Source organism: Sus scrofa, chromosome 4, assembly GCF_054392235.1.
Source record: "Sus scrofa isolate SSC_HxYL_T2T_F1_AM1 chromosome 4, Sscrofa_HxYL_maternal_Yorkshire_Landrace_v2.0, whole genome shotgun sequence".
In the NCBI taxonomy this organism is placed as follows: domain Eukaryota; kingdom Metazoa; phylum Chordata; class Mammalia; order Artiodactyla; family Suidae; genus Sus; species Sus scrofa.
In genome coordinates, this window is record NC_139386.1 from 112,885,683 (window position 1) to 112,911,200 (window position 25,518).

Consider the following 25,518-nt stretch of genomic DNA (forward strand, 5'->3'; position numbering starts at 1 on the left):
TTGCAGTATAATCAGATGATGCAATATTATTCGGCAATAAAAAGGAGCAAACTACCGATCCTTCCAACAATACGGATGATTCTCAACATTATGTCGAGTGAAAGAAGTCAGACACAAGAGTTCATACTGTATGATTCCATGTAGATGAAATTCTAGAAAATACAAAGACATAGTATGTGGTGACAAAGCAGTCCAGTGACCTCCCCAGCCCAGATGTGGGAGGCAGCGGGGGAAGGTGGGGGAGGGTGGCGGGGTGGGGTGTGGCCAGGAGAGTAGCCTGGGACAGGGCACAAGCGAACTTTGGAGGAGACGGAAATGTTCTGTATCCCGATCTTGGTGGGGGGCGGGTATAAATGCCAAACCTTATAAAAAGTCCACTTACAATGGGTGCATTTTATTGTATAGAAACTCTACCTCCGTAAAGTTGCTTTTTAAAAACAAGGAGGCGCTGCCTTTAGTTGGGCTTCAATTCGAACCAGCAGGGTCTGTAGGCTTCGTACTTCTCCATTTGCACCCGCAGGGCCCCGAGCCTTTCGGCCGCAAGACTTTCCAGCGCCGCAGCGCCCGCCAGCTGGGGGAATCCAAGACAACACCGTCGGCCGCTCTGCTGGGCTGGGGACGGAGTGGCCCAGGTCCGTCAGTGTCCCACGTCGATGTGGAGCTGGGGGTGTCGAGGCCAATGCCGTCGAGTGTTGGGAGGCGAGGCGCATCCAACCCGCAGTCAGACGCCGCAGCGGAAACGCGCCCGTTTCCCCCGCCTTCTACCGCGACGGCGCGCGGACGCAGGCTGGACCCGGACGACTCCGAGTGCGCGGCCTTGAGGCCTCGGGATTGTGCCGTCGTGTCCTGAGACCTGGGTTGACCTGACTCGGCGCGACACGAGCAGGACGACGCCGTCCGCCGCCAGCCACCCGACGCCGGGGGGTGGGGGCAGGAACCCGGCAAGCGGACGCCGCCCACCGAGGGCGCCGAGGGTAAAAACCAGAAGCCTCTGCCTTGCGGGGCTAACTTAGGAGGACGAGTCCCCCTGGGGATGACCCGCTCTGACCCGTCGAGTCCCGCTAATCGGCTTTGAGGCTGAGCCTTCTGCCGTCTGCAGTGAAGTCGCCTCTCCGCGGGCCACCTCCCTCCAGGCAGTGTCCTCACTTGGGACCCAACCCGCTGCTGGGAATCGCAAACAGCGTTCCCGGCCCGCCGCGCTCCACTGGTCATCCACCGAGGGATACAGAGGGCTAGCTCTCCGGGCGTCGCTGCCAGCTGCCCTCCTCCTGCAGGCTCAAGGGCTTTAGGAGGGGCACCGCTAGACCCTTCCCATCCTGAGACAGACAGACAAACAGACACACCCACACACACACAACCCCACCCACTCTAGGACCCCACTCGACCTCCTGCTCCGTCTCCTTCTCATATCTTCTAATTGACTACTGTCTACGATGGCGACCAATTTTTGCTATGTAAACTTAATTAAAAGATTTTCCTGGAAAGATTGCTGATGTTCAATCGGCTTACTAGCAAGCAGCTTAATCTTTAAAAACCAGCAACTGAAAACAAAACAGCATTTGCACATCTCATTGACTGATGGCCGGCCACCCAGGAGTGCCTGGGGGCCCTGCAGGGTAAAAATCAACCTCCCCGTGCTGATCGGAGCTAAGCTCCACACTCTAGCCTTGAGGACTACCCTGTGTGTCACACTCCCCAGGAGAAAATACAGCTCTCCCACCCTCTTTGCCATCGATGCTTTTTAGCTTAGTCCCTGGCTACCACTTTAGGGATGGTGCAAAGCAGGACTTGCGGGGGCAGCTATGCTGCTCCTGCCATTTGGTCTGTCAGCTTTCAGAGCTCTGAGGGGTCCAGGGCTGCATCTATGGCCCTTGCTAGTCTTAGTCTGCTTTTCAGAGTTCACCTCCTGACCCACTTCCAGAAACACATCAGAGAAGATGCTCCATCATGTACCTTCTTGGCTGGGCCTAGAAGGCTCAGGCTCTGGTTGGTACATACCAACCTGGGTCTGAGAAACCCTGTGGATAAAGAAAAATTAGGAAAAAATGACCTTGTGCCAGAGTGAAAGGGAAAACCAATGCCCAAAACATCCTGGGAGCTAAAGGGCAGGAATTACTTATACCAGGGGCTCCCAACCCACAGCCCATCCCTTCTGGGCAGTGTGGCCTCTTCTCTTTCATGGGAATTCCTGGGCATTTGCTCCCCTGGAATTGCCACAGTCCAATCTCCAAATTCCTCTTCTATCCTCTCCTTGAAATAACTGTTTCAAATGGTGGCCCCTTAAAATATCATGAACCAGGGGTTCCCATTGTGGCTCAGCTGTTTATGAATCTTACTAGCCTCCATGAGAATGCAGGTTCGATCCCTGGCCTCACTCAGTGGGTTAAGGATCCGGCATTGCTGTGAGCCGTGGTATAGGTTGCAGACACGGCTTAGATCCTACACTGCTGTGGCTGTGGCATAGGCCAGCAACTACAGCTCTGATTCAACCCTTAGCCGGGGAACCTCCTCCATATGCCTCGAGTGTGGCCCTAAAAAGAAAAAAAAAAAAAAAATCATGAACCAAAAGCAGTAAATAGATAGTGCCCAGTAAATGTCTGCTTTTGTATGAATCTTGCCCCCAAAAAGGACTCCATTGGAGGGGTTACAGGCCCAGTGGAAAAGGCAGCAAGTTGGGATGCTGGGCTTTTAGTGTCTTTCAAGCAGCACATAAGCAGTCAAACTGCCTTGTGTGCGGAGTCCGGGCTGGCGCCTAGACCTCTGTGACTGTGGGAGAGAAAAAAGCAAGCATCCATTAAGGAATGGACAGAGATTTCAGAGTTTGAAAAAGACTCTTCTTCTCTCCCTTCTCTGCATCCCCAGACAACCACTGCTTTTGGTTCAAGGCCTTACTGTTTCATACCAGGACTACTGCCAAAACTTGCAACTGGTTTCCCTGCACACATATTCACCCCTTCATCTGGCCTTACAGCTCTGCCTCTAAAGCGGCCCCCTGCCTTCTGCCTTGCCCCCAGGCCCTTGCAAGCTTCTCCATTGTCTTGAAATAAAACTTGAACTGCACAGTGGCCAGCTTCTTTCTGAGCTTACCCTTGGCCGCCTTTCAGCTTCATTTCTCATCATTTCATTTTACCCTTTATATTCCAGCCACAGCGAGCTACTTACTTGAACTTGTCCCAAGCGGTCCTCCTCTTCCAATACACACACACACACACACACACATTTTTACCTGCTTGATTCCTACTCAATTTTAAAGAGTTGGTCCTCAGAATGCCTTCCTGATGCTGGATTTAGTTTCTTTTCTAGATAGTTTCTCCTGTAGCACTGAGGACACACCTCTGTTATGATGGCACTTACTACCCAGTCCATCCCCCAGCCCCGCTCTTCCTCTTCTTTTTTTTTTTTTTTTTCCGGGGCTGCACCGGCAGTATATGGAAGTTCCCAGGCTGCTAAGGGTCACATCAGAGCTACAACTGCTGACCTACACCACAGTCACAGCAATGCTGGATTCCAGGTTGAGTCTGGACCTACACCACAGCTCAAGGCAACACCGGATCCTTACCCCACCGGGCAAGGCCAGGGATCAAACGCACATCCTCATGGATACCAGTCAGGTTCTTTACCATTGCACCACAGTGGGTAGTCCAGGATGTGAGTTTTAGAACTAAGCAGAACTGGGCTCAAACCCTGTTCTGCTTTTTTGCTGTGTGATCTTTAGCAACTTCCTTAACCTCTCTGGGTCTTAGAGTCCTTGTCTATAAAATTAGAATAGTAATACTTTATGAAAGTGTTGTGAGGATGAAATGAGTCAATTCACATTAGAAATGTCTGCTCAATTCTCTGATCATGTGCTTTTCCTGGTTCTGCCCTCACAGCTAGTGAGACAGCTATTGAAGGACCTCAGACTTTTTTTCCTCTCCGAGCATCTGGATCTATAAAGTTTTGGTTGTACCTTACAGGATCTTAAGAAGATTAGACAGTTCGAGGTATGTGAAATCAGCTTACTGAATTAAAATGACATGGTAAGGGAGTTCCCATTGTGGCTCAGCAGGTTAAGAACCCAACTAGTATCCATGAGGATGCAGGTTTAATCCCTGGCCTCACTCAGTGGGTTAAGGATCTGGCATTGCTGTGGCTGTGGTATAGGCTGGCAGCTGCAGCTCCGACTCAACCCCTAGCCTAGGAACTTCCATATGTCACACCTGAGGCTCTAAAAAGAAAAAAAAAAAGTACATGGTAAAGCTCAAGCAGGAAACACTTTTTCCTTTATCATACCTTCACCTGCAGCCCCAAAAAGAAAAAAAAAAAAACTACATTATAAGGCTGACCATTCCTTCACCTCTCACACCAACATATGGACACATTTTTGTGGTTTTGGATGAAATCTCAGGCAGTTTGTGTATATTTTCCTGTTTGCTGTCAAGCAATGAATAGTCTGAATCACTTTCATGAGTGGGAAAATGGAAGAAAATAATTGGTTAATATTTAAATTAATATATTCATGTTAGTATAAGGAAGAAATAACTACTAGAGTCTTCATTTTTATCACCGGTCATGTCGTCAAAGCTGGTTTTTCAAAACTTTTTTTTTTTTTTTTTTGGCTACCCCACAGCATATGGAGTTCCTGGGCCAAGGATCAGATCCGAGCCACAGCTGCGACCTATGCCACAGCTATGGCAACACCGGATCCTTTAACCCACTGTGCTGGGCCTGGGGTCAAACCTGTGCCCTGGTGTTACAGGGATGCCGGCAATCCCATTGTGCCACAGGGGGAACTCCACACAGATCCTTTTTAAAAACTGATGTCTATCTCAACCTCTGGCTATCTCTTCTTCCAGGCAAAATGAGCCATCCAAAGATTTGCACATGGGAAGATTTTTTTTTTTTTTTAATATCCTTTAGGGTCCTCTCTGAGTGGGGCAGCTGTGTTGCAACTGTCCACTTTCTGGTAGAAATAATTCAAATCATGCAGCACCAACTCCTGTCACCTACAATCATCAGTGAAGCAGGTCAGAATTTTTTTTATTTCTCAGTTAACTGATCACAGAGAACTTTTCCTGAGGCCACAGGTGTGGGCTGAGAAAGAGGAGGCAGTTTTGCGGGAGTAGGGCCTGGGGATCCTGAGACACTTGTTCCTGAAACTTACTTTTGCCTTTAGGTCTTGCTCAAGTCTAATTATGTATACATAACCCTTCCACCTGATAACAGGATACTGTTCTGAATGCCCATCTTGACGGCTTTGTGGCCAAATGCACCGCATTTAGCTGGACAGCTCAGGTCACGTGGCAACTTGGTGATGCACAGTCAAACAAGCAATCTCCAGTAGAACCCAATGAATGCTAGAAGCTCTCTCTCAAAAGGAAAATAGTTATCTGGAGAGAATGGCATGGTTTGATCCAGAATCCTAATGGTTTGCTCTGTGATTCATCTTCAGAGGCTGCCAAAGCCTGCATATACAGTGTCTGTGGCTCCATACAGGTGAAGCCTTCAAGCTCCATTGGATGTGCCAGTTCATGTGGCCTGAGAGGTAGATAAGTTTGCACAGCAGTCTGTACCTATAGCAGAGACGTCTCTTGTTCTGGATGCTGCTCAAAACTGGCAGGCATTTGACTTTTCTAATAAATTAGTCTGAGTAGCATGTCCAAATGAAGTTTATGTTATTTTCAGAATACAAAGAGGCTCATTAAGACTTGAATCTTTTTCTTACTGGTAGGAGAAGCCAGAGGCAGCAATGTTTTTTACAAAGAAGGAGCATTTTTTTTTTCTTTTTATGCCTGCACCTGCAGCCACAGCAGGTGGCATGGAAACACGCTGGGCTTTGTGCAGCAACAGTGCCCTGGGCTGAGGTACAGGTAGGCATTTGCCTTGATTAGTCAGTCTCTGTGCTGAAGTAGGTTTTTGGTTTTTTTGGTTTTTTTGGCCACACCCACAGCATGTGGAAGTTCCCAGGCCAGGGATCAAATCCTAGCCACAGAAATGACCCCTAGTCACAGCTATGACAATGCCAGATCCTTGAATTGCTAGGCCACCAGGAAACTCCCTGACTAGTTTTTATATATTTTCAGTCTCAGCCTTGCTTTTGGGCACAGAAATACTCACATCCACAGATGCACAGAAACACTAGCAGCATACATGTGTACATAATTACATTTTTTTGGGCGGGGGGCTGCAGGTGCAGCATACCAAGGTTCCCAGGTTAGGGGTCTAATCAGAGATATAACTGCCAGCCTACGCCACAGCAATGTGGGATCTGGGCCATGTCTGCGGTCTACACCACAGCTCACAGCAACGCCGGATCCTTAACCCACCGAGCAAGGCCAGGGATCGAACCCGAAACCTCATGGTTCCTAGTCAGATTCGTTTCTGCTGCGCCATGACGGGAACTCCCACAATTACATCTTAACACGTGGGTACACATGCAGTTAGTTCCCTGAAGTTTAAAAGCAGAAGTTACATGAACTTGGAAAATGTGATCTGAGCTGATCTGAGCTGATCTGAGGTGCGACAACATCAGGGAAGCATCCATCTGCTCCAAGTCTTTTCCTTGGCTTCTGTCTTACTCTTTATTTCATTTCATTGGTGGTTCGAGCTCACAAGTGACACTGGAAGGGACTGAAGGGGCCAAAAGCACAACCTTCCCCCCAAAAAATCCCCAACTTAGGAATACAACATACAGTCATCATTCTCCAGACTGTCAGGCTGAATCGAGAAAGGTCTGATAAAAACACCAGGACAGGGGTTGGCAAAAGTTTTCTATAAAGAGTCTAGTAGTAAATATTTTAAGCCTTATAGGCCATGTGGTTTCTCTGCAATGACTTGGCTTTGCTATCATAGCAGGAATGTAGTCACAGATAATAGGAGAACATTCCAATATAACTTTGTTTCCAAAACAGGTGGTGGGCCAGATTTGGCCACAGGCCTTGGTTTGCAGACCCCTGCTCTAGGCTCTAAAGAACCCTGAAGCCATCAAAACTGGCTTCAAGATCTTCCAGAGATTGATAGGGGCTCCATTCTGTCTCCTCCAAGAGATAAATAAAAATCACATCTTATTCTAGTTGTTTTGCCTGGTGCTTTGGTGTTTGGATGGTCTTCTGAATGAGTAACCTCAATCCCCTTTTTGTCCCCTTCTGCCCTCTTTCTGTGTATATATAAGTGCTTCCTGTTCTTCTTCATTCTGTCCTTTTGTATTCACAGGGTTGGGTGATTTTAGAGTGAGATTCTTTCCCATTCATTCCTGCTAAAATCCTGGCTTCTTTTCAGGGCCCCCATCTGTCCTAGGGTAAGAGGTAATGTGCAGTAATATAAAGAGCACTTGTCTGGATCACTGGGCAGGGTATGCCACCTGCCCGCTGTGTGACTTTGAGCAAATCGCCTAACCTCTCTGAGCCTTCCCTTCCACATCTGTCAAGTGAGGGAGTTGGCTAATGATCTCTAAAATCCTTTCTAGCGCTAAGCTCATGATTTTAGGAAGCTGAGGCTTCAAAACTCTAGGCAACTGTCTGGGACTATTAATTAGGGTGTCACTCACAGACCTTAATGAAACTGCCAGGAGGCCATAGAAATTAGCCTCATGATCTTCTGTAGCTGGCAACCTTCCAAAGCGGAGCAGGTAGGGGTCCAAGCTAACTTCAGGTAATCTGATGGCCCATCCCACTAAGGGGCGAAAAGGGGCACAAATGACTCCAGGACCCCTGAGCTCCAGGAAAAATTAATTTGCATTCCTATCCATCGAAGTAACTACAAAATGTACAAAGATATTGACTTCATTGGAGGCAAGACCCAAGGGAGCTTCTGTTGGGAGGTGAGATGCTTCCCCTTCTCCAGCAGATCCTCTTATGTGGGGCTCTCCTGACCATATAAAAGAATACCCTGCAAAGCCCGCCAAATAAATATATGACTAGGTCAGGAGGAAACAGAGGCTTTGAGGGGTTAAAAAAATGAATGAGTAAATTCCAGCATGTGCCAAAGGAAAGAGTCTCCTCTGAAACAGGGAGGAGGGGGGAGTCAGGGCGGACAAGGAGGCTGGACTTTGGCGGAAGCAAGGCTGCCCGGGGTTGGTGGCTCGAGGGGCGTTTGCCCATCATCATCTCTCAGCTTTCAGGCTCACCCCCAGCTCACAGCCGAGCACGATGGGCAGGAGGCCGGAGGCCTCTGCCTGTCTCCTGGACACGGTCTCTCAGGATGGGGAGGGAGTGGAGAAGTCCACATCCTGGCCTCGAGGAGAGCGGGCTCTTATTGCCCGACCCTGCTAAAGCTGACTCATTTGTAGCCTAAATAATTTACTCACCAATCTCTCAAGGAACATTAGAAGAAAAACAACACCCGACCCAGCCCTCCTGCTCAGGTTCCCACTGCACCGAAGGCAGGCCGGAGGCAGACTCAAGCTGCAGAGATAGCTGGCCTTCCAAGGGTCATGGGGGTTGGCAACCTTCCAAATAGTGCCTGGGGCCTGGGTTTGTACAGCCCTTGAGCTCAGACGAGTTTTCGCATTTTTTGAAGGTTTTGAAAAACAAACAAAGCTTTTTTGAAGGTTTAAAAACAAAAAAACCCTGACACAATATAAACAACGAAGAAGAATATGCCACAGAGACTGTCGGCCGCATGCAAAGCCCAAAATATTTATTAGCCTTTCCCGAAAGTGTGCGAACCCCTTCAACCATTCCCCGACCCTGAAAGAGGTGATGGTCACCTTTGACCTGCTCCTTGACCACTCCAGCCCGCGCCCCGACTATGTACAGAGGTTTGAAGTCAGAGTTCTGATATCTATAGTCTAGTGAGAAGCTGGCATCACTGTTCATTCCATCACCAAAAACAAACAAAAACAAGAACCCAAGGCAGTGGGTGAACCATCTTGATTCTACTGCATGGGGTGGGAGGGAGAGAAGCAGGGAAGGGCTGAGACTCAATCTCAGACCATCATCTGATCTGTCTTCTCTGAGGGTCAGAATTCAGCGCTGTCTCAGGTGGTCTCTACGGACACCCATCCCCTCAAGGCTCCATCACAATCCCGGGGACCCCAGCTGATCCTAGCTGATGTCAGCTGTCACTGAGACTGTGATTCTTTTCCTAATGAGACAGCCAAGTTTTGGAGTCCCCAAGGCCTGCATGTCATCTGCAAACCAGCTAGGGCGCCAGCCTGACTGACTGATCCTCAGTCCTGGACAGAAGCTCTGTCCAGCCCAGCAGGGGCTCCTCTGCTGCCCAGTAGGGCCTTTGAAGGAAAAGGACTCTGACCAGCTCTGGGACCCCAGCCAGACCCTCTCTTGGAGCCAAAGCCTCTTTAAGGAACAGCTTAAGGGCTTGGGAAGAGACGAGTTAAGAGTGGGCCATGGAGCTGCCAGCTCAGAGTGCCCAGCTGTGACTGGGCTGAGTGACCTCCAGGCTGTCATGGGGTCTGTTTGCAAGTTTGGGGGCTGAGGGTAGAGACGAGATCCAGTGGCCCCACATCCTGGTGTGCAGATATTCTGGATTATTTCAGAGAGGAGGGACCTTCATAAAAGTTCCTGCTGCTATTCAGCCAGTTCTTTGCAGGTTCCTATTACTTTTTTTCCCCCCTTTTCTTTTTAGGGCCACACCTGCAGCATATGGAAGTTCCCAGGCTAGGGGTTGAATTGGAGCTGCAGCTGCTGGCCTACACCACAACCACAGCAGCACAGGATCTGAGCTGCCTCTGTGACCTACACCATAGCTCACGGCAACACCGGACCCTTAACCCACTGAGCGAGGCCAGGGATTGAACCTGCGCTCTCATGGATATTAGTTGGGTTCACTACCGCTGAGCCACAATAGGAACTCCTGGATTGCCTTGCATCAGCTTTCCAACTTGACAAAACATACCTTAAGGGCAGGAATTGTATCTTGACCTTCTTCTGTGTCCAGGAGAGCCCAGCCTCACAGGTATGCGGCTGGAGATCAGCCTGGAGATATGAGGTCCCCTCTCTGTTGAGCAGATTAATAGCAATGGCCTTGGAAAGAGTGCTGCTGCACCTGGCGCAGGGCGTGGGCCCAGGGAACTGAATCTCCATATGTGCTCGCTGATAACCGGCTGCCATTTTCCAGTTCGTGGCTCAAGCAAGCTGTCAGGTTGTGACCCCAAGAGCTATCTTGTAACCTAGACAGCAAGTGATGGGGGAAGGTTAGAGAAGGGATGCTGGTCCCACCCCTCCCCGCATGCCTGAGGTTCCCCAAGATGCACAGCTCGCAGGTGATGCAGAGGTCATTGCTGCCAATCCCTTCCCTCTAGAGTTTAGACTGGAAAAGTGTGGCCGGATGGCTCATGCCAGAGTAAATCAAGGACATGTCACCACTGCTTGCTTCAGAGTAGCTACCAAACTGCAGGCACAGTGATCTTCAGGCAACAAACCCAAACCTATAAAAATAGTGACAAATGTCACCAGCTCTGTGGTGGGTCTCTTCTAGTTTTAAATATACTCAGAATAGCTGTCTCCCTTGTCTGTCTGCAGATAGGAAGTCCTACTTTAGATCCAGCCACACTTTTTCTTGCTGTAGCTCCTGTTCCATGTCCTATGAAAACGGTGCTCTCTTCAGAGACCGCCTTTCCTTCTCTATTGTTTTGTTGGCGTGGTTGTTTGCTGGGTGTGGTGGTGGGGAGGGAAGGCAGAGGCAGAGTTCTGGCTTGCCCCACAGGGTCATTCATCTGTACAAATGGCCATGACAGAGAAAGAGATACAACTGATTAACTGTGACACACTTGGAACTGCTGAAGAGTTCAATAAAATTTTAATCACCCCTTGCTCTGTGGGGCAGGCAGCAAATCACCAGGAAAAGAATAATCCTCTCAGGTGCTGTCCCAGCAAAGCAATCCAACCAGAGGAGGGCAGGTGTGAGCTGAAGGGAGTGTGGGATGGGGCCTGTGGCAGGTGTAGGTGGGCAGGCTGGCTATGGTGGAGAGTCTCCTCTAAATTATCTAGATAATTTCCTCAATTCTCTACTTTGTTCTATGGAGCTGACACTTTCTGGGAGGCAAGCTCACTCTAGGCAGAGAAGGAAACTAAGGCTCATGGAGCATCAGGAGTTCGCCCACAAGGTCACGCTGGATTTCAAATCCAGAGGCTCCGACTCCGCAGAGTCAAGACGAACCCAGGGCACCTGTCCAGCGATGGGCTCACATGGCTTGCAGATGTCACCTTGGGAAACCGATATCCTAGAACCTGGGGCTCCTGTGCCCACTTCTCTACCCCAGGAGGAGGGGAAGAGAAGGGGTGGGTACCTTGGTGGTTTTGACTTTGTGTCCACTGCTGCAGCTCCATCCTGACAGGTCCGGGAGCACTTTACACTCCTCCCCAGGCAGGCAGGGCTCCATCTGGCACCACCACTTCTGCAGGACGATGGAGGCTGTGGGAGCATGGGGCAGGGAGGGCAGCTCTAAGTTCTCTGCAAGTCAGCATGCAGCTGTCCAGTGGAGGGGGGGGGGGTCTGTGCAGAGTGAAGGGCACGCTTCACACACCCTGGCTTTGAGGCCTGCGTTTCCCAGGCTGCCAGGCAGGGCAGTCCTCAGGCTGAGACCGACGGACACAACCACGCCGACCTCAATCCCACTGACCCTACATCTCACCAAAGACAGGCGGGCGAAGGCAGGGGACATTGTTTCTAAGGCAGCCCCTGAATTGAGCTGCCATGTCACTGGCAGAGAGGCACAGTTTTCAACATCCCCCTTGGTGGGTGCAAGCAAGCGTGCGTGCCATTTGGAGGGATCCTCAGGTGGGAGTGCGCAAGCGTCCCCTTGGTGTGTGTGCGCACAAGTGGGCACGTTTATGGCGCTGCCACGTGAGCATGAGTGGGTCGATGGGAAAGGAGTGGACAGGAAGGAATTCACGTCCAATGGACACACGTGTGTCCATGAGAGGGGCGGGTGAGGGCTGGCTTGAGAGCGAGAGGAGGGCATGTGTAAGAGGCCTGGGAAGGAGCCACAGGTGAAGTCAAGGTGGGGCAGAGTGGGTGTGAGGCCATGAGCCTGGCTGGAGGCATGGAAGGATCCGTGAAAGGTGATGATCAACGTATGGGCCAGGCAGTGGGTGCTGCCAGGATGGAGGGTGTGTGTGAGTGTGTGTGTGTGTGTGTGTGTGTGTGTGTGTGTGTGTGTGTGTGAGAGAGAGAGAGAGCTTTCCTCATCTATGAGATGGATATGGCCACATCCGCGCCCCTCCCCCCAGGGGTGGCCCCATCATTTGAGACTCTGATTGCGAAAGCCCTGGGATGGGCATGAAATTGTATCCCCAGCAGATGGCGAAGCAGGGACAGACCTTCGTATCTCCCTGACCACCGGGCCCTCCCCACCGGGTCCCGGCCTCTCTCTCACCATCCACGCAGGAGGGCTTTGCCCGGGTGGTGCCGGCCACCTGGCCAGAAAAGCAAGAGCATTTGACAGTCTGGGAGCGCTCCTCGATGCGGTTCCGGTTACAGCAGCGGTGAGCGGCAATCACCTCACAGGTGCCCTGCTTCACAAGGACTGGAGGGGCCAGAGCACGATCAATTGGGTGCCGGCCCAGCCTGGCAACCCCGCTCCCTTCCCACCCAAGCTGGTTATCCTCCAGCCCCTCCTCCCAGCCCCGGGCAGCAGTAGGTAAGAATTTCCAATCATAGACTCTTCCTGCCACTTCCCAGGGTTCCTGTCCTTCCTTCCTCTCCACTGAGACCACGCTCATCACCCTGGCTGAGTCTGGCCCTTGGGCAGGAAAAAGATGGAGTCCACAGCAACCCCCGCCTCCCGGCCTCCTCTGGGTGAGGCCAAGGGCCCTGTGGGCTTACGATGCGTGGGGAGGATCATCCGCTTACATGGGCTTTAGCCATTCCAGAAGGAAAACCACAGAATTAGGCCAGGAGGCGAGACTTAAGCCCTGATCCTGGAGCTCCTCTCCCCACAGAACACCTTCTGGCCTGGAGGGGAAGGTGAGCACTGGGTCTGCTCCTGCCTCCTTGGGCTGGGAGAGCAGAAGGGGGGTGGAGTTTCTGAGTGAAGAACACAGGGGCCACAAGCCCTAGAATCTGGGGGTTTTACTCAGTCTTGGAGATCTAGTTGCTATAGAACAGGGTAGGGTGGTGTCCACCTTTCCAGATACCCTGGGAAACTGCCCCCCGGGGCCCACCACCTCTCCCAAACCTGTGGGAGTTGGAAGCTGCAAGGAAGCCGAGGCCAGGAGGGTCCACAGCCAGGCCAGGCAAAGAGCCAGCAGCCAGCTGCCCATGTTCCAGTTCTGTGTGGCCCTCTCACGCATCCTGCAGAGAGAAGGATACCCCCCGCTTGACTCCAGGCAGGAGCACCCCCCAGTGCCCAGTCCTGGCATCACTGTGCCATGCTTTCCAGGGGGCACAGAGGCAGGCAGGATGCACATCATGTCCCCAGGTAGTTCTGGGCCTGACACAGGCTCACTGTAGAAAGTGATCAGGCTCCACAGGAAGGGGAGCAGGTGGGGAGACTGTTCTGCTGGGGAAATCGTGGAAAGCTCTGCGGAAGTGATGACATTCAGGAGGGGTCTTAAAGAATGAACTATCCCATGGAGGACATCAGAGGAACGATAGTGCTGATTCCCACGTGTTTTGTTTGTTTGTTTGTTTTTGGTCTTTTTAGGGCCATACCCATGGCACATGGAGGTTTCCAGGGTTAGGGGTTGAATTGGAGCTCTAGCTGCTGGTCTACGCCACAGGCACAGCAAAGCCAGATCTGAGCTGTGTCTGAGACCTACACCACAGCTCACAGCAATGTGGATCCTTAACCCACTGAGCTAGGCCATCCCAGAAGGATGGCTCGTTAACCACTGAGCCACGACGGGAACTCCCTGACTCCCATGTTTTGAGCACTTGTCCCACACTCTCTGCAAACATACTCTTGAAGTCTTCATGACTATCTTACAAAGTAGGATTATTTGTACCTATTTTACAGATGAGCAAACTGATACTCAAAAAGTCTAGACACAACCGAACAATCATCAATAAAAGGCTGGCTAATTACATGTTGGCCATGTGTGCAAATGCAGTCCCATCCAGACGGCTGTAAAAGAATGAGGAAGTGCTTCATGTCCTGAGGGATGCGATGATCTCCAATGAGAATCATTTAGGAGAAAAAGCAGACTGCGGGATGGGGTGTAGTGTCAAAGGGAAGGATTATATATGTTACTCAAATATGGGTAAACTAGCTCTGGAAAATGTACCCAACCCCCCGAATAACACTGTTTGCCATCCAGAAAGGAAACTGGTTAGGCTGGGATACAGAGGTAGAAGGGAGATATTGTTCTCCCTATTGCACTTTAACCTTTTGGGTTCTGAAACCATGGGCATGTCCTAGCAATTCAAATTAAACAAAATTTAAATCTAAAAAGGAAGAAAGGAGGCCAATAGAAGTCCAAAGACTTGCCCAAGGCCAGGCAGCAAGTGTGGTGGCAGAGCCCAGAGCTCAGGAGCCTACCCGGGGCCCACTGCACCGCCCTGCTTGCGTTCTCCTCCCCTTTCCTTCTCCTCCATCCTTGATGGTGCCCAAATCTATCCCAAGGGGGGAGTAGAAATGGAAGAATCCCAGGGAAGCAGAGGCACAGAGCAGCTGGGGGCCATCCAAGCATGGAAGGGGCCTGGACCACCCCCTCTGCTGCACTGCTGGCCTCTTGCAGCATCACTGGGCTTCCTCAGGCACCAGCACGTGCTGGAAACACCAGAGGCCAGATGGCTGCTCCCTTGGATTGGGTGCTTCATCTCTGTTCACCCTCCTACTCCCCCTGATCAACTGCCTCCTCACTCACCTTTTTGGGGATCTTTTAGCTTCTGTCTGTTCATCCACTGGCTTCGGATTCACTCTACCTAGACAAGGAGGAAAGATTCTCAGGGTCTGCCAAGGACAGAAGGAGCTCGTGGCCCTGCAGGAGATGGAGGAGGGCCTGGGTGGGGACATGGGGGGTGGACTGGGCACTGAGGTAGAGCCTAATTCAGAGAGCAGGGGGGTCCTTCCTTGGCCCTGGGAATCCACAGGGGTCCTTACAGACTCTGGAAGCACAGTAGGGTGGTAAGCCTCAGAAGAGAAACTGGAGGGAGTTTCTGTGTCCCAGGAGTGAAGCAGGGCTGGTGGTAGGAGGTGTCTAAGAATCAATGCTGTCATCTCTCTGGCTAGGGAAGGAGCTGAAGGTCAAGGAAGAGTTCTTGGCCTTCAGGCCCTGCTGCTGAGACTGATGCTGGAAAGAGGTGCCTGTGAATACTGACCGAGGTCCTGAATCCTCTCTGCCTCCTCATCCTGGCCCCATCACACCTGCTTCCTGAACTTGACAGGAGTTGGCTCAGCTCTGCCACCCTCACCCCCATTCCCAGAGGCCCTAGCCCCAAAGCTTCTCCATTTCTCCCTAAGATCTCCCCTCCTTCAGCCTCCAAAGGGAAGTGGAGCTGAGGCAGGTAGGATAGTGGGGCCCAAGAGAGACGGAGAACCCATGCCCTAGCTTCCCAGAGTGAGAGCCCAGAAAGGACAATGAGGACAGAGGGTGGGAGTGCTATCAGTACTTCTAGGGTGGGTGTACTCCATAGGCAGAGAGCTTCTAGAAGTACCTCTTTTCTGAGGAGGTGTCTTCTCTCCCTGTCTCCATCAGAACACTTCGTTTTGATCATGACAAACGCAGCTGTGTCTTTTCTCTCTGAGCTGCCACCCCTCCCCTCTCTCCTATGGACCCCAATACCAGACCTGGGGTGGGCACTGGGGTGGGTCCTCCCGCCCTCTGTCCCCTCCCTCAGAGAGATCTAGAGAAAGAAGCTTCTGGGAGTTGTTCTCAGGCTTCCACGCTCGCGCCTCAGTTTCCCAGGCTGTTTCACCCAACCCCTGCATACTAGCATGGGCTGAGAATGAGAACCGCAAGATCCTCTAATCTTTCTCTGTCTTCTCCCGCCCCCGCCCCGCAACCGCTCAGTCCTCCCAATTCTGAACCCCCATCCTGGGACCTACCTGCCCCACGGCGGTGCCCACTCGTTACCCTACGATGGTTCCCACTGGTTCAACCCACCTGCCCGAGAGTCTCCTCGCCTCTGAGCCCTGGATAGAGACTCCGAAAGGGAGACTGCAGCCGGGAGCGGCCAGCTCGGTTGCTGTCTAGTCCGGAGCCCTGTCCCCTTCACCAAGTTGATGCGTCCCCGAGGCGGAGGGGCTCTGGCCAAACTAGCATCACGGTCATGCCGGGCCCGCTCTGGGCACCGAGGAGCTCCGGGCCCGCCCGGCCAGTTCTGCAGAGTTCAGCCAGGGTCCTTCCGAGGCTCCTGCCCGCAGGACCGCCAGCGAGCACACAGCGGCCACCGCCGCCTCCTCTTCCTCTCCGGGGGCCGCCCCCGCTTCGCCAGCCCTCCTCCCGCGTCACCGCCTCCTCCCGGACCGCGCGGGGCACCGCACACGGCGCTCAGTCCGCCCGGCGCTCCCAGCCGGGGCGCAGCGACCCCTGGCGGCCGAGGCGAGACCAGGTAAAAGAGGGCCGCAGGCCACCACAGCGCAGTCCAGTGGACCATCTACCTCCCTGGCGCTGCCAGGGTAACTCAGAAAGGTCGCTCAAAATTCTGGAGGGCCTGGGGTGGGGGTGCTTAGTGTGAGAAGTGATAGCCCAGATCTTCAGGAGTTCTGAGTCGAATATTCCCGAACTGCACTGTCCAATACTAGCCACCAGCCTTATGTAGTTACTTAAATCAAAATATAAATTAAACATCTTAAAGTAAGTTTCTCATTTACACTCACAATATTTCAAGTACTAAATAGCTACATGTAGCTAGGGACTACTGCATTGGGCAGAAAAGATGTAGAACATTCCTATTTGAGGAGTTCCTTGGTGGTGCAGTGGGTTAAGGATCTGGAATTGTCACTACTGTGGCTCAGGTTGCTGCTGTGGTGTGGGTTTGATCCCTGGCCCAGAACGTCCATAAACTGCAGGGGCACCCCTCCTCAATCCTATCTGAAAATTCTCCATAGCAATGCAGGTTGCTTTGCTAGCCCTCCATTGTTAAAATGCTAAAACCAAGAGGAAACAGCGAATGATCTCTGCCCTAGGAGTGGTGTCTTCTGGGACAGGAAGGACTAGGGGACAGGCAGACAGGATGGCTTTGGTAGGCTTGTGGCTGATGGGTATGAACTCCAACTTGGGGATGAAACTCTGGGACTCTTGTTTTTTGTTTCTTGTCTTTTTCTAGGGCTGCGCTGGAGGCATATGGAGGTTCCCAGGCTAGGGGTCAAATCGGAGCCACCGGCTTAAGCCAGAGCCACAACAATACGGGATCCAAGCCACGTCTGTGACCTACACCACAGCTCAAGGCAATGCCGGATCCTTAACCCACTGAGCAAGGCCAGGGATTAAACCTGCAACCTCATGGTTCCTAGTCAGATTCGTTAACCACTGTGCCATGATGGGAACTCCTCTTTTTTTTTTTTTTTTTTTTTTTTTGTCTTTTTGTCTTTTAGGGGTGCACCGGGCAGCATATGGAGGTTCTCAGACTAGGGACTGAATCAGAGCTGTAGCTGCCAGCCTAAGCCAGAGCCACAGCAATGCAGGATCTGAGCTGCATCTGTGATCTACACCACAGCTCACAGAAATGCCAGATCCTTAACCCCACTGAGCGAGGCCAGGGATTGAACCCATGTCCTCATGGATGCTAGTCGGGTTCGTTAACCACTGAGCCATGAGGGGAACTCCTGGGACTCAGTTTCTCCACCATAAAAATTGTAATATAATTGCATTTGTATATTATATAATTCTTTAGAGGTGAGATTCTGGATACAAAAGTGTTAGACAGATGAAAGGGGGAGGTGGTTGTCTGTGAATTTGTCTCATAATTGAAGGACACTCCTATTAGTTTAAGAGTGCTCTGGGATTAGTTTAAGAGTGTAATGGGAAGGAGAGAGGCAAAGGGAAGAGGCCCAGTTCTGGGCTCTGAACCTCTGCATGGTCCCAGGACAAGGTCACCTGTCTTGAGGATGCCCAATTCCCGCAGCTAGCTGAGACTTCCCATGCCCTAGGCAGGACCAGCCTCTGAGCAATTCTCAGCAGAGAAGAATACCCCACAGGTCTGCTTCTTCCCACCCCACCCCCTTTTCCCTTCTCATTCGGTGCTACCTCAGGATGAATAGAGGTGGTGACCTCACCAGGTTCTGAGGCAGTCTGAGGATGGAGGAGGTATGATGAAGCCAGGAATAGGAGGTGAGAAGTTTAGAGAGAAGGGAGCCTTGGGATTTGCGTATGGTACTGGGTCTATTCTGGAGCCCAAGTGAGCTGTTAATATCCGTGGTGACTATCTGGTGCTGGAACGAGGAAGTCTCTGGGCCCTAGCTCTGTGGCCCACTTTCGGTCACACTATGATGGGTGTTGTAAGGAGTAGGGATTAGGGAGCGGAGTGACATGGAGAAGTGGTAAGCAAACTGTCCCAGAAACACTGAATAATAAAAATAGCCAGGATGTTATATATTTTTTTCTTCTGTCTCTGGCTTGCTGCTGCTGTTTATGCCACTTATCTGTGAGCTGGTTCCAGGGCTTTTCTCAAACAAGAGGGAAATACCCATAGCAGCAAGCAGCATTTTTTTTTTTTTTTGGTCTTTTGTCTTTTTAGGGCTGCACCCACGGCATATGGAGGTTCCCAGGCTAGGGATCTAATCGGAGCTGTAGCTGCAGGCCTATGCCAGAGCCACAGCAACGCCAGATCCGAGCCGCTTCTGCTTACCTACACCACAGTTCACGGCAATGCTGGATCCTTAACCCACTGAGCAAGGCCAGAGATCGAACCCACATCCTCATGGATACTAGTTGAGCTCCTTAACCACTGAGCCATGACGGGAACTCCAGCAGCATATTCTTTATCTCCCTATCTGCCTGGCCGTTCTATGTGCCTTTGGGTCTGATCTTTTTTTTTTCTTTTTTTTTCCTTTTTTGTGACTTCTTTGTCTTCTCTCTGCCCAGAGTCGAGTCATAATTATAGAAGTCTGCAGACCTGAATGACTATTGTGAGATTTTTATTTGGAAGCGGTCTAGCCAGGAGCAGGGAGAGTCGTGTTCAGGAAGCATCCAGCTGACAGTCCAGAGGTGGAGTCCCCACTATGAACTGGGTGCCAGTGGTTCCTGAGGGCTACCTTCGACTTGCATTAGGGCCATAGGGCCTTGTCCCCATTTGAACCATGTGTGGAATAAGAGGTGTCTTTGGAGGCCTAATGATCGACTCCTAGGCTTAGGCACATAGCTCTTCAGTTCAGGGCTTCAGGTCAGTTACCACCCTCCTGGCTCAGTCAGGCTACTAGCCTGGCCTCTGTCTCCCCCCGGCGGCAGCCACAGAACCTGGATTGCTCTCAGCCTCTGGCTTAAGAGGAGGAGTATGGGAGAGGAGGGACCCCCACCCTTCTGCTGGGTATCTACCTCTTAACCCTTCCTTTCTGACCCAGACAAATCAGCTTCGTTCTTTACAATCGGCTTTGGTAGCTGGGAATTGACATAGGTATGAATTTCGCACTGACTGTTCAGTCCTGCCTCATCCCTATAAAGAACATAATAAAGGGAGTTCCCGTTGTGGCTCAGCGGTAACGAACCCGACTAGTAACCATGATGACGCGGGTTCTATCCCTGGCCTCGCTTAGTGGGTTAAGAATCATGCGTGGCCGTGAGGCGTGGTGTAGGCTGCAGACACAGCTCGGATCTGGCGTTGCTGTGGCGTAGGCCGGCAGCTGTATCTCGGATCCTACCCCTAGCCTGGGAACTTCCATATGCCGCACCTGCGGCCCTAAAAAGCAAATAAATAAGTAAATAAAAGAACATAATAAAACCCACCTTGCAGGGTTGATGCGCGGTGTAAAAGACCTAAAGTATGTAAACGCTCTCTCGGATCTATAAGTGGTCTTCAGGGAACAGCGCCCTCACGAATCCAGGAACTTATCCCCAGATCCCTTATTCAGGATGATGGGCTCCAGCTTGTCTAGTCCCCAACCCCCACACCACCCCCAGCAGCGGCTCGCTTGTCCTCGCTCTCACTCCAGCGGCCCCAGCCAGAGGTGTTATCGCACCAGGAGAGTCACACCCAGAGGTCACCGAAGCGACTGGTTTCGTTTTGAGGTCACCAGCTCCATCACCCTCTGGGTAGGCTGGCCACAAAGAACCGAGGACGAAGAGACACCACCCTCCCGTCACAATGGGGACGTTCTAGTTGATGCCTAACCTTAGAGCAAGGCTCAAATAGAGTTTCCTTTTCGCCGTCCCCTTCCTATTACAGCAGGCCCTTCTTCCCCAAAGAAACTGAGGCGGGCGAAGCCGGAATGGGGCAGGGAAGAGGCCGCAAGCTGGCAGGGCTGTTCGCGGGGTAGCGGGAGGCCGAGGAAGTTTTGCCCAGGACCGGCTCTGAGGGCCGGGAGCCAATGGCAGGGCCGGGCTGGCGGGAGCGAGCACCGCCTCCCGCGAGCCCTAGGGGGCGGGGCCTTCCTTGGGGCGGGGCCACGGCCGAGGGCGGGGCAGGGAGGCAGCATGCTAAACCGGGTGCGCTCGGCCGTGGCGCACCTGGTTAGCTCTGGGGGTGGACCGCCTCCGCGCCCCAAATCGCCGGACCTGCCCAACGCAACCTCGGCGCCGCCTGCCGCCCCTCCAGAAGCTCCCAGGAGCCCTCCGGCGAGGGCTGGGAGCGCGAGCGCGGCGCCCAGGAAGATAGCAGAGGCTCGAGCGAGCTTCTCCCGACCGACCTTTCTGCAGCTGAGCCCTGGGGGTCTGCGACGCGCCGACGACCACGCTGGCCGGGCTGTGCAAAGCCCCCCGGACACCGGCCGTCGCCTGCCTTGGAGCACGGGCTACGCCGAGTGAGCGACCCCGGGAGCACCCTACTCAGATGGGACTCCCATCCCCAAACCCCTCCCCATCTCGGCATCCTGGGCACTGGGATGCGTCCCCCTCGCCGCGCTAGGTGCCAGGAGCTTCCTTTCCCCAGGACCTTTTGCTATTCTCTGGGCTTCGGGCCGCACCCACTCCCAGCCCTTTCTCAAGTCGGGTGAGCCTTCCTTAGGACCTTCTGGCTCGCTGACTACCCTCACCCACGCCGCTTCAGGACCTTGTTCCCTTCCAGAGCCCGGAGGGTAGAGGGCCCGCGAGTGATGAGTTGGCCAGTTCTCAGTTGCGGCCCGGTAGCTTAATGACTAAGGGAGGAGAGGTTTCAAGGAGCGAGGGGCCCTTTTAATAGAGGAGGTGGTGACTGGAAAAACTCCTTGGGCTTCCCGACCCCAGCGCCCCAGTTCCCTGTTCCTTTTACCGTTCCCCTCCCCCTCCACACCCAGAAATAGCCGGCGACACCAGGCGGCCGCCGGCTTCCCCAGGAGCGGGGGAGGGGGCCTCCCAGAGAAGCGGAAGGGCCCCCTTTGAACACCCCTCGGCCGGTGGACTTGCCCTGGCTAGGCAAGAAAGTGGACCCCGGGCCAGAGCTGTCGGAGTGGCTGGAGCAGCCGGCTTGTATTTTTAATGCATCTGCTGGGAAAGCGGAGCACTGAGGGAGACGGGAGCGCTGAGGTGCTGAGGCTGGTGACTCCGTGACTCCACTCCCAGCTCCTTTAACTTCCTTTTTGGGAAGAGTTGGTGGTTATGTGGCTCCTGCGCAGTCCAGGGGGGCATCCACTCCTACCCTATTTCAATTCCTCTTTCCTGATCTGGGCTGGAGCACTTATTGCCAAAGCAGCAGAAACTTTCACTGGATGATTTTAGAATAAAGGTGGGTGTGCTCATGAGGGTGGGGTGCTGTGGACAAGGCACTAGAAGAGTTGACTGGGGGTCAGGGTGGGATATAGGGTCTTGGCAAGTCAGGAATTAAAACCTCCTTCCCTCCATCGAAGTCCTTCCGCAGCAGCAGCAGCACCACTTGGGAGGTCCCCTTAGCCAGGGACCAGGGGACTGAGGCAGGAAGGTGCTGCTGTGGCCTTTCTGTGAGGTAGTGGGGCCTGACACCCAGACAGTACTCCTTGTGCCTTGCCCTGCCTCCCTTTTCTTTCCTCTGGCCTGGTTCCCAGGTGGCTGTGACCTTTCTCAGCTTGGCCAGCAGGCTCCAGAGAGGGTATGTGTGTCTAAGGTGGGAGTTATTCCAGGACCCGGTCTGGTGTCCAACCTGATGTGGTCACTGTGGCCTGACAGGGTCATCAACGCTGGCAAGAGCCGACACAATGAGGACCAGGCTTGCTGTGAGGTGGTGTACGTGGAAGGTCGGAGGAGCGTTTCAGGGGCACCCAGAGAGCCTAGCCGAGGCCAGGTGAGCCCTTACCCCCTTTCCTAGCCTGCGTCGACACAAGTGACACCTCTCCCCAGGGATTCCAGGCATCTGGTTTTAGTCTGAGCCCTGTGAAAGACCTACCTCCTAACTCACAAGCTTTCTACCTTCTGGCACAGAACCTTTATCTGGCATTGACTGATCCGCGAGATTCTACCATGTCAGTATGAATATTCCATTTTCCGCTTAAAATGTAGATGCTCATGTATTTATTGATGATTTAAGTAACCACTAATGTTTATTTTTGCACCTTTTATCCTCTGAGTTTGACTTTTTCGATGCTTTTAGACACATATGGCCCTTGGTGAATGAGCGAATAAATATGATTCCCCTTTAATACCAAACTCTGACCTCCTCTCCGATGTTTATATGGATGCCCACACTCTTGCTCTTCTCCCTGCATAACACACACTCACTCACACATTCAACTTTTCCTCCACCAGGGACTCTGCTTCTACTACTGGGGTCTGTTCGATGGGCACGCAGGGGGTGGAGCTGCTGAAATGGCCTCTAGGCTCCTGCACCGCCACATTCGGGAGCAGCTAAAGGACCTGGTAGAGATACTCCAGGACCCCTCACCACCTCCCCTCTGCCTCCCATCCACCCCGGGGGCTCCAGGTTCCTCTGATTCTTCTCACTTGGTTGGTCCTCAGCCCTGCTGGCCTTTGCAGAAGGAAGTGACCCATGAGAGCCTGGTAGTGGGTGCCATTGAGAATGCCTTCCAGCTCATGGTAAGTGGGGGGCCAAGGTCAAGGGCCTGCCAGACCGACACTCTGATCAACTCTGTATGGGAGTCAGGTGGCCTCAGGAGGTGACCCTAAGAGCCCACGACAGCCTTGAGAGCCTGAGCAGAGCTTGGTTCAGAGGGAGGGAGAAGCGAGTGTCATAACGATGTCTTCCCCACTCTCTGCCAGTGTGGCTTGCCTGGGCAATTCATTTCTGCAGACATGGCGGGGCGGGGGGTGGGGTGGCGGCTGTGTGTCTGGAACCTCCTCTTCATCCACTTCCTCTGACCTTCCTCCTATGTCAGGATGAGCAAATGGCGAGGGAGCGGCGTGGCCACCAAGTGGAGGGGGGCTGCTGTGCACTGGTTGTGGTCTACTTACTAGGCAAAGTGTACGTGGCAAACGCAGGTGACAGCAGGTATGGGGTGGGGGCTTGGAAAATGGCTACGGGGGCGGGAATGGGGGCATAGAAAAGAGTGAGGTGGTGGGTGTTCAAAATCAAAGACTCGAGGGGTTCAGGAGGGCTCACAGACATAAGGAAGGGCCTGACATAACTAGGAGGGGAGGAACACTGGGAGTCTGGGTGAGGGACCCAGGGAGGGCCTGATCCTTGGGGAATTCTTGTGAGGCGGTTGAGGAGAGCCAGAGCCAGATCTTTGCTTTCTCTGGGCAGAGCCATCATCGTCCGGAACGGTGAAATCATTCCAATGTCCCAGGAATTCACCCCGGAGACTGAGCGCCAGCGTCTTCAGCTGCTCGTGAGTAGAAACTAGACTCCCTGCTCCCACTCCTTGTTGAATCCTGTGCCTTTCTGTGCCCTGTGTCCCAAGGACTCTTCTCCACCACCGCACAGATAGTTCCTTCCTGGGAGCTTACTGGGGATGACCTCATGTAAAGGGTGCAGCAGAGAGGAGCGTGGGCTGCTCCAGTGCACCCACGGTGGCCCCAACTGAGGAAGGAAGTGTGGTCAGAGGTGGGGGAAGGAAACTGCCAAGGTCCAAAGGGGCAGTATGGCTCACTGCTTTTTTTTTTTTTTCTTTTTCCCTTTTCTAGGGCCACTCCCATGGCATATGGAGGCTCCCAGGCTAGGGGTCCAATCGGAGCTGTTGCAGCTGGCCTACACTAGAGCCATAGCAACGCCACATCTGAGCTGCAACCTACACCACAGCTCACGGCAAGGCCAGATCCTTAATCCACTGAGCAAGGCCAGGGATCGAACCTGCAACCTCATGGTTCCTAGTTGGAGCCATGACGGGAACTCCTGGCTTAGTGCTTTAAAGCAGTGGCTCTGGAGCTGGGTGCCTAAAATTGAATCCGGGCTTGAGTACTTTGCTTATTGTGTGCTCTTCAACGATTTCTTTAACTTCTCCGTGCATCACGAGTGCCTGCCTTAAAGGTTGTTGTGAGGATTAAATGAGTTAATAAATGTTAATCTTAGAACAGTGCATGGCACATGGTAAACTTCAGTTAAGGGTCTGCTATAATTAACACCATCTGTACACTAGGGTGTGCTGTAAACCTAACGCCCCCCTGGCCCTTTGCTCTCTGTCTGGCCGCTCCCAATCCTAGGGCTTCCTGAAACCAGAGCTGCTGGGTGGTGAATTCACCCACCTTGAGTTCCCCCGCAGAGTTCAGCCTAAGGAGCTGGGGCAGAGGATGCTGTACCGGGACCAGAACATGACTGGCTGGTAACACTTCCCTCAGATCTGGGACCCGTTTCTGTGGCAACACAACCAGTCCCTCGCCAGCAGCAAGGTGGAAGCTGGAGGCTGGGTCAAGCTGGGAGCTGGTGGGATGTGGTCCTTCTCAGGGGTTTGTGTGAGGGGCACGGCTCTTAGGGGAGAGGGGCTTTGATGCCTGGGTGATGCCTCCTCTACTCCCCCCTCCCCAGGGCCTACAAAAAGATCGAGCTGGAGGATCTCAGGTTTCCTCTGGTCTGTGGGGAGGGCAAAAAGGTAAACTCCATGGTAGAGGTGGGAGAGGGCCGGAGGACCCACCACAAGTTGTCTAGGGAGGTGGCGGTTCTACCCGAGGGTAGGGGTGGGAAGGGTCTGGGGTCCCAGAGAGTCCGGCCGAGGGCTATAGCTTTACCCCCTCCTCATTTCCTTTAGGCTCGAGTCATGGCCACCATTGGGGTGACCCGGGGCTTGGGAGACCACAACCTCAGGGTCTGCAGTTCCACCCTGCCCATCAAGCCCTTCCTCTCCTGCTTCCCTGAGGTGAGCGGCATGGGGGCCTCCTCAGTCGTACTTTTCCTCCTCTAGGGGTCCGGGGCTGGCTCTCACCCAGCGTCTCTTTACCCCCAAGCTCCCTCTGCACCCTCTCTCCCCACCAGGTGCGAGTGTATGACCTGACCCAGTACGAGCACTGCCCAGATGACGTGCTAGTCCTGGGGACAGACGGGCTGTGGGATGTCACCAGTGACTGTGAGGTAGCTGCCACTGTGGACAAGGTGCTGTCAGCCTATGAGCCCAATGACCCCAGCAGGTAGGGGCTGTATGGCGGCAAGGGGATGACGATGGGGAAGGAAGGGACAAAGGGGAGCAATGCTTGGGGACCCACATGA

General features: G+C 53.0%; 3 protein-coding genes across 17 annotated transcripts in view; 1 reads left to right on the forward strand and 2 right to left on the reverse strand.

Moving 5' to 3' along the window:
• Positions 1-9,971, reverse strand: LOC146404196 (uncharacterized). Its single transcript, XM_085023676.1, has 2 exons — positions 9,835-9,971; positions 1-2,018 (listed from the first exon to the last, which is right to left on the reverse strand). Exon 2 carries the CDS (start codon positions 1,210-1,212, stop codon positions 466-468), a length of 747 nt encoding a protein of 248 aa, XP_084879802.1. The 5' UTR covers positions 1,213-2,018; positions 9,835-9,971; the 3' UTR covers positions 1-465.
• Positions 8,594-25,518, reverse strand: part of TAFA3 (TAFA chemokine like family member 3) — a 20,350-nt gene continuing 3,425 nt past the window's right edge. Inside the window, 6 exon segments of one of the 3 annotated variants that reach the window (NM_001445393.1) lie at positions 8,594-10,108; positions 11,228-11,352; positions 12,317-12,466; positions 13,118-13,233; positions 14,748-14,805; positions 15,987-16,294. In NM_001445393.1, the coding sequence (NP_001432322.1) occupies positions 10,097-10,108; positions 11,228-11,352; positions 12,317-12,466; positions 13,118-13,232 (402 nt within the window). In that variant the 5' untranslated portion in view covers position 13,233; positions 14,748-14,805; positions 15,987-16,294 and the 3' untranslated portion in view covers positions 8,594-10,096. 3 annotated transcript variants of the gene reach the window in all.
• PPM1J (protein phosphatase, Mg2+/Mn2+ dependent 1J) overlaps positions 20,422-25,518 on the forward strand; it is a 5,482-nt gene continuing 385 nt past the window's right edge. Inside the window, exons 1-10 of one of the 13 annotated variants that reach the window (XM_085023653.1) lie at positions 20,422-22,017; positions 22,095-22,209; positions 22,671-22,781; positions 22,881-22,958; positions 23,258-23,370; positions 23,626-23,710; positions 24,522-24,640; positions 24,844-24,907; positions 25,064-25,171; positions 25,288-25,439. In XM_085023653.1, coding sequence (XP_084879779.1) covers positions 22,731-22,781; positions 22,881-22,958; positions 23,258-23,370; positions 23,626-23,710; positions 24,522-24,640; positions 24,844-24,907; positions 25,064-25,171; positions 25,288-25,439 — 770 coding nt within the window. In that variant the 5' untranslated portion in view covers positions 20,422-22,017; positions 22,095-22,209; positions 22,671-22,730. Of the gene's footprint in view, positions 22,018-22,094; positions 22,210-22,670; positions 22,959-23,257; positions 23,371-23,625; positions 23,711-24,521; positions 24,641-24,843; positions 24,908-25,063; positions 25,172-25,287; positions 25,440-25,518 lie in introns of all 13 variants that reach the window. The other 12 variants (XM_085023655.1, XM_085023654.1, XM_021090758.2 and 9 more) reach the window with 12 other exon arrangements.

Excerpts from the sequence above, each read along its gene's own strand:
- LOC146404196 (XM_085023676.1), bottom strand. The coding sequence starts at position 1,212 with ATGACCAGTGGAGCGCGGCGGGCCGGGAACGCTGTTTGCGATTCCCAG.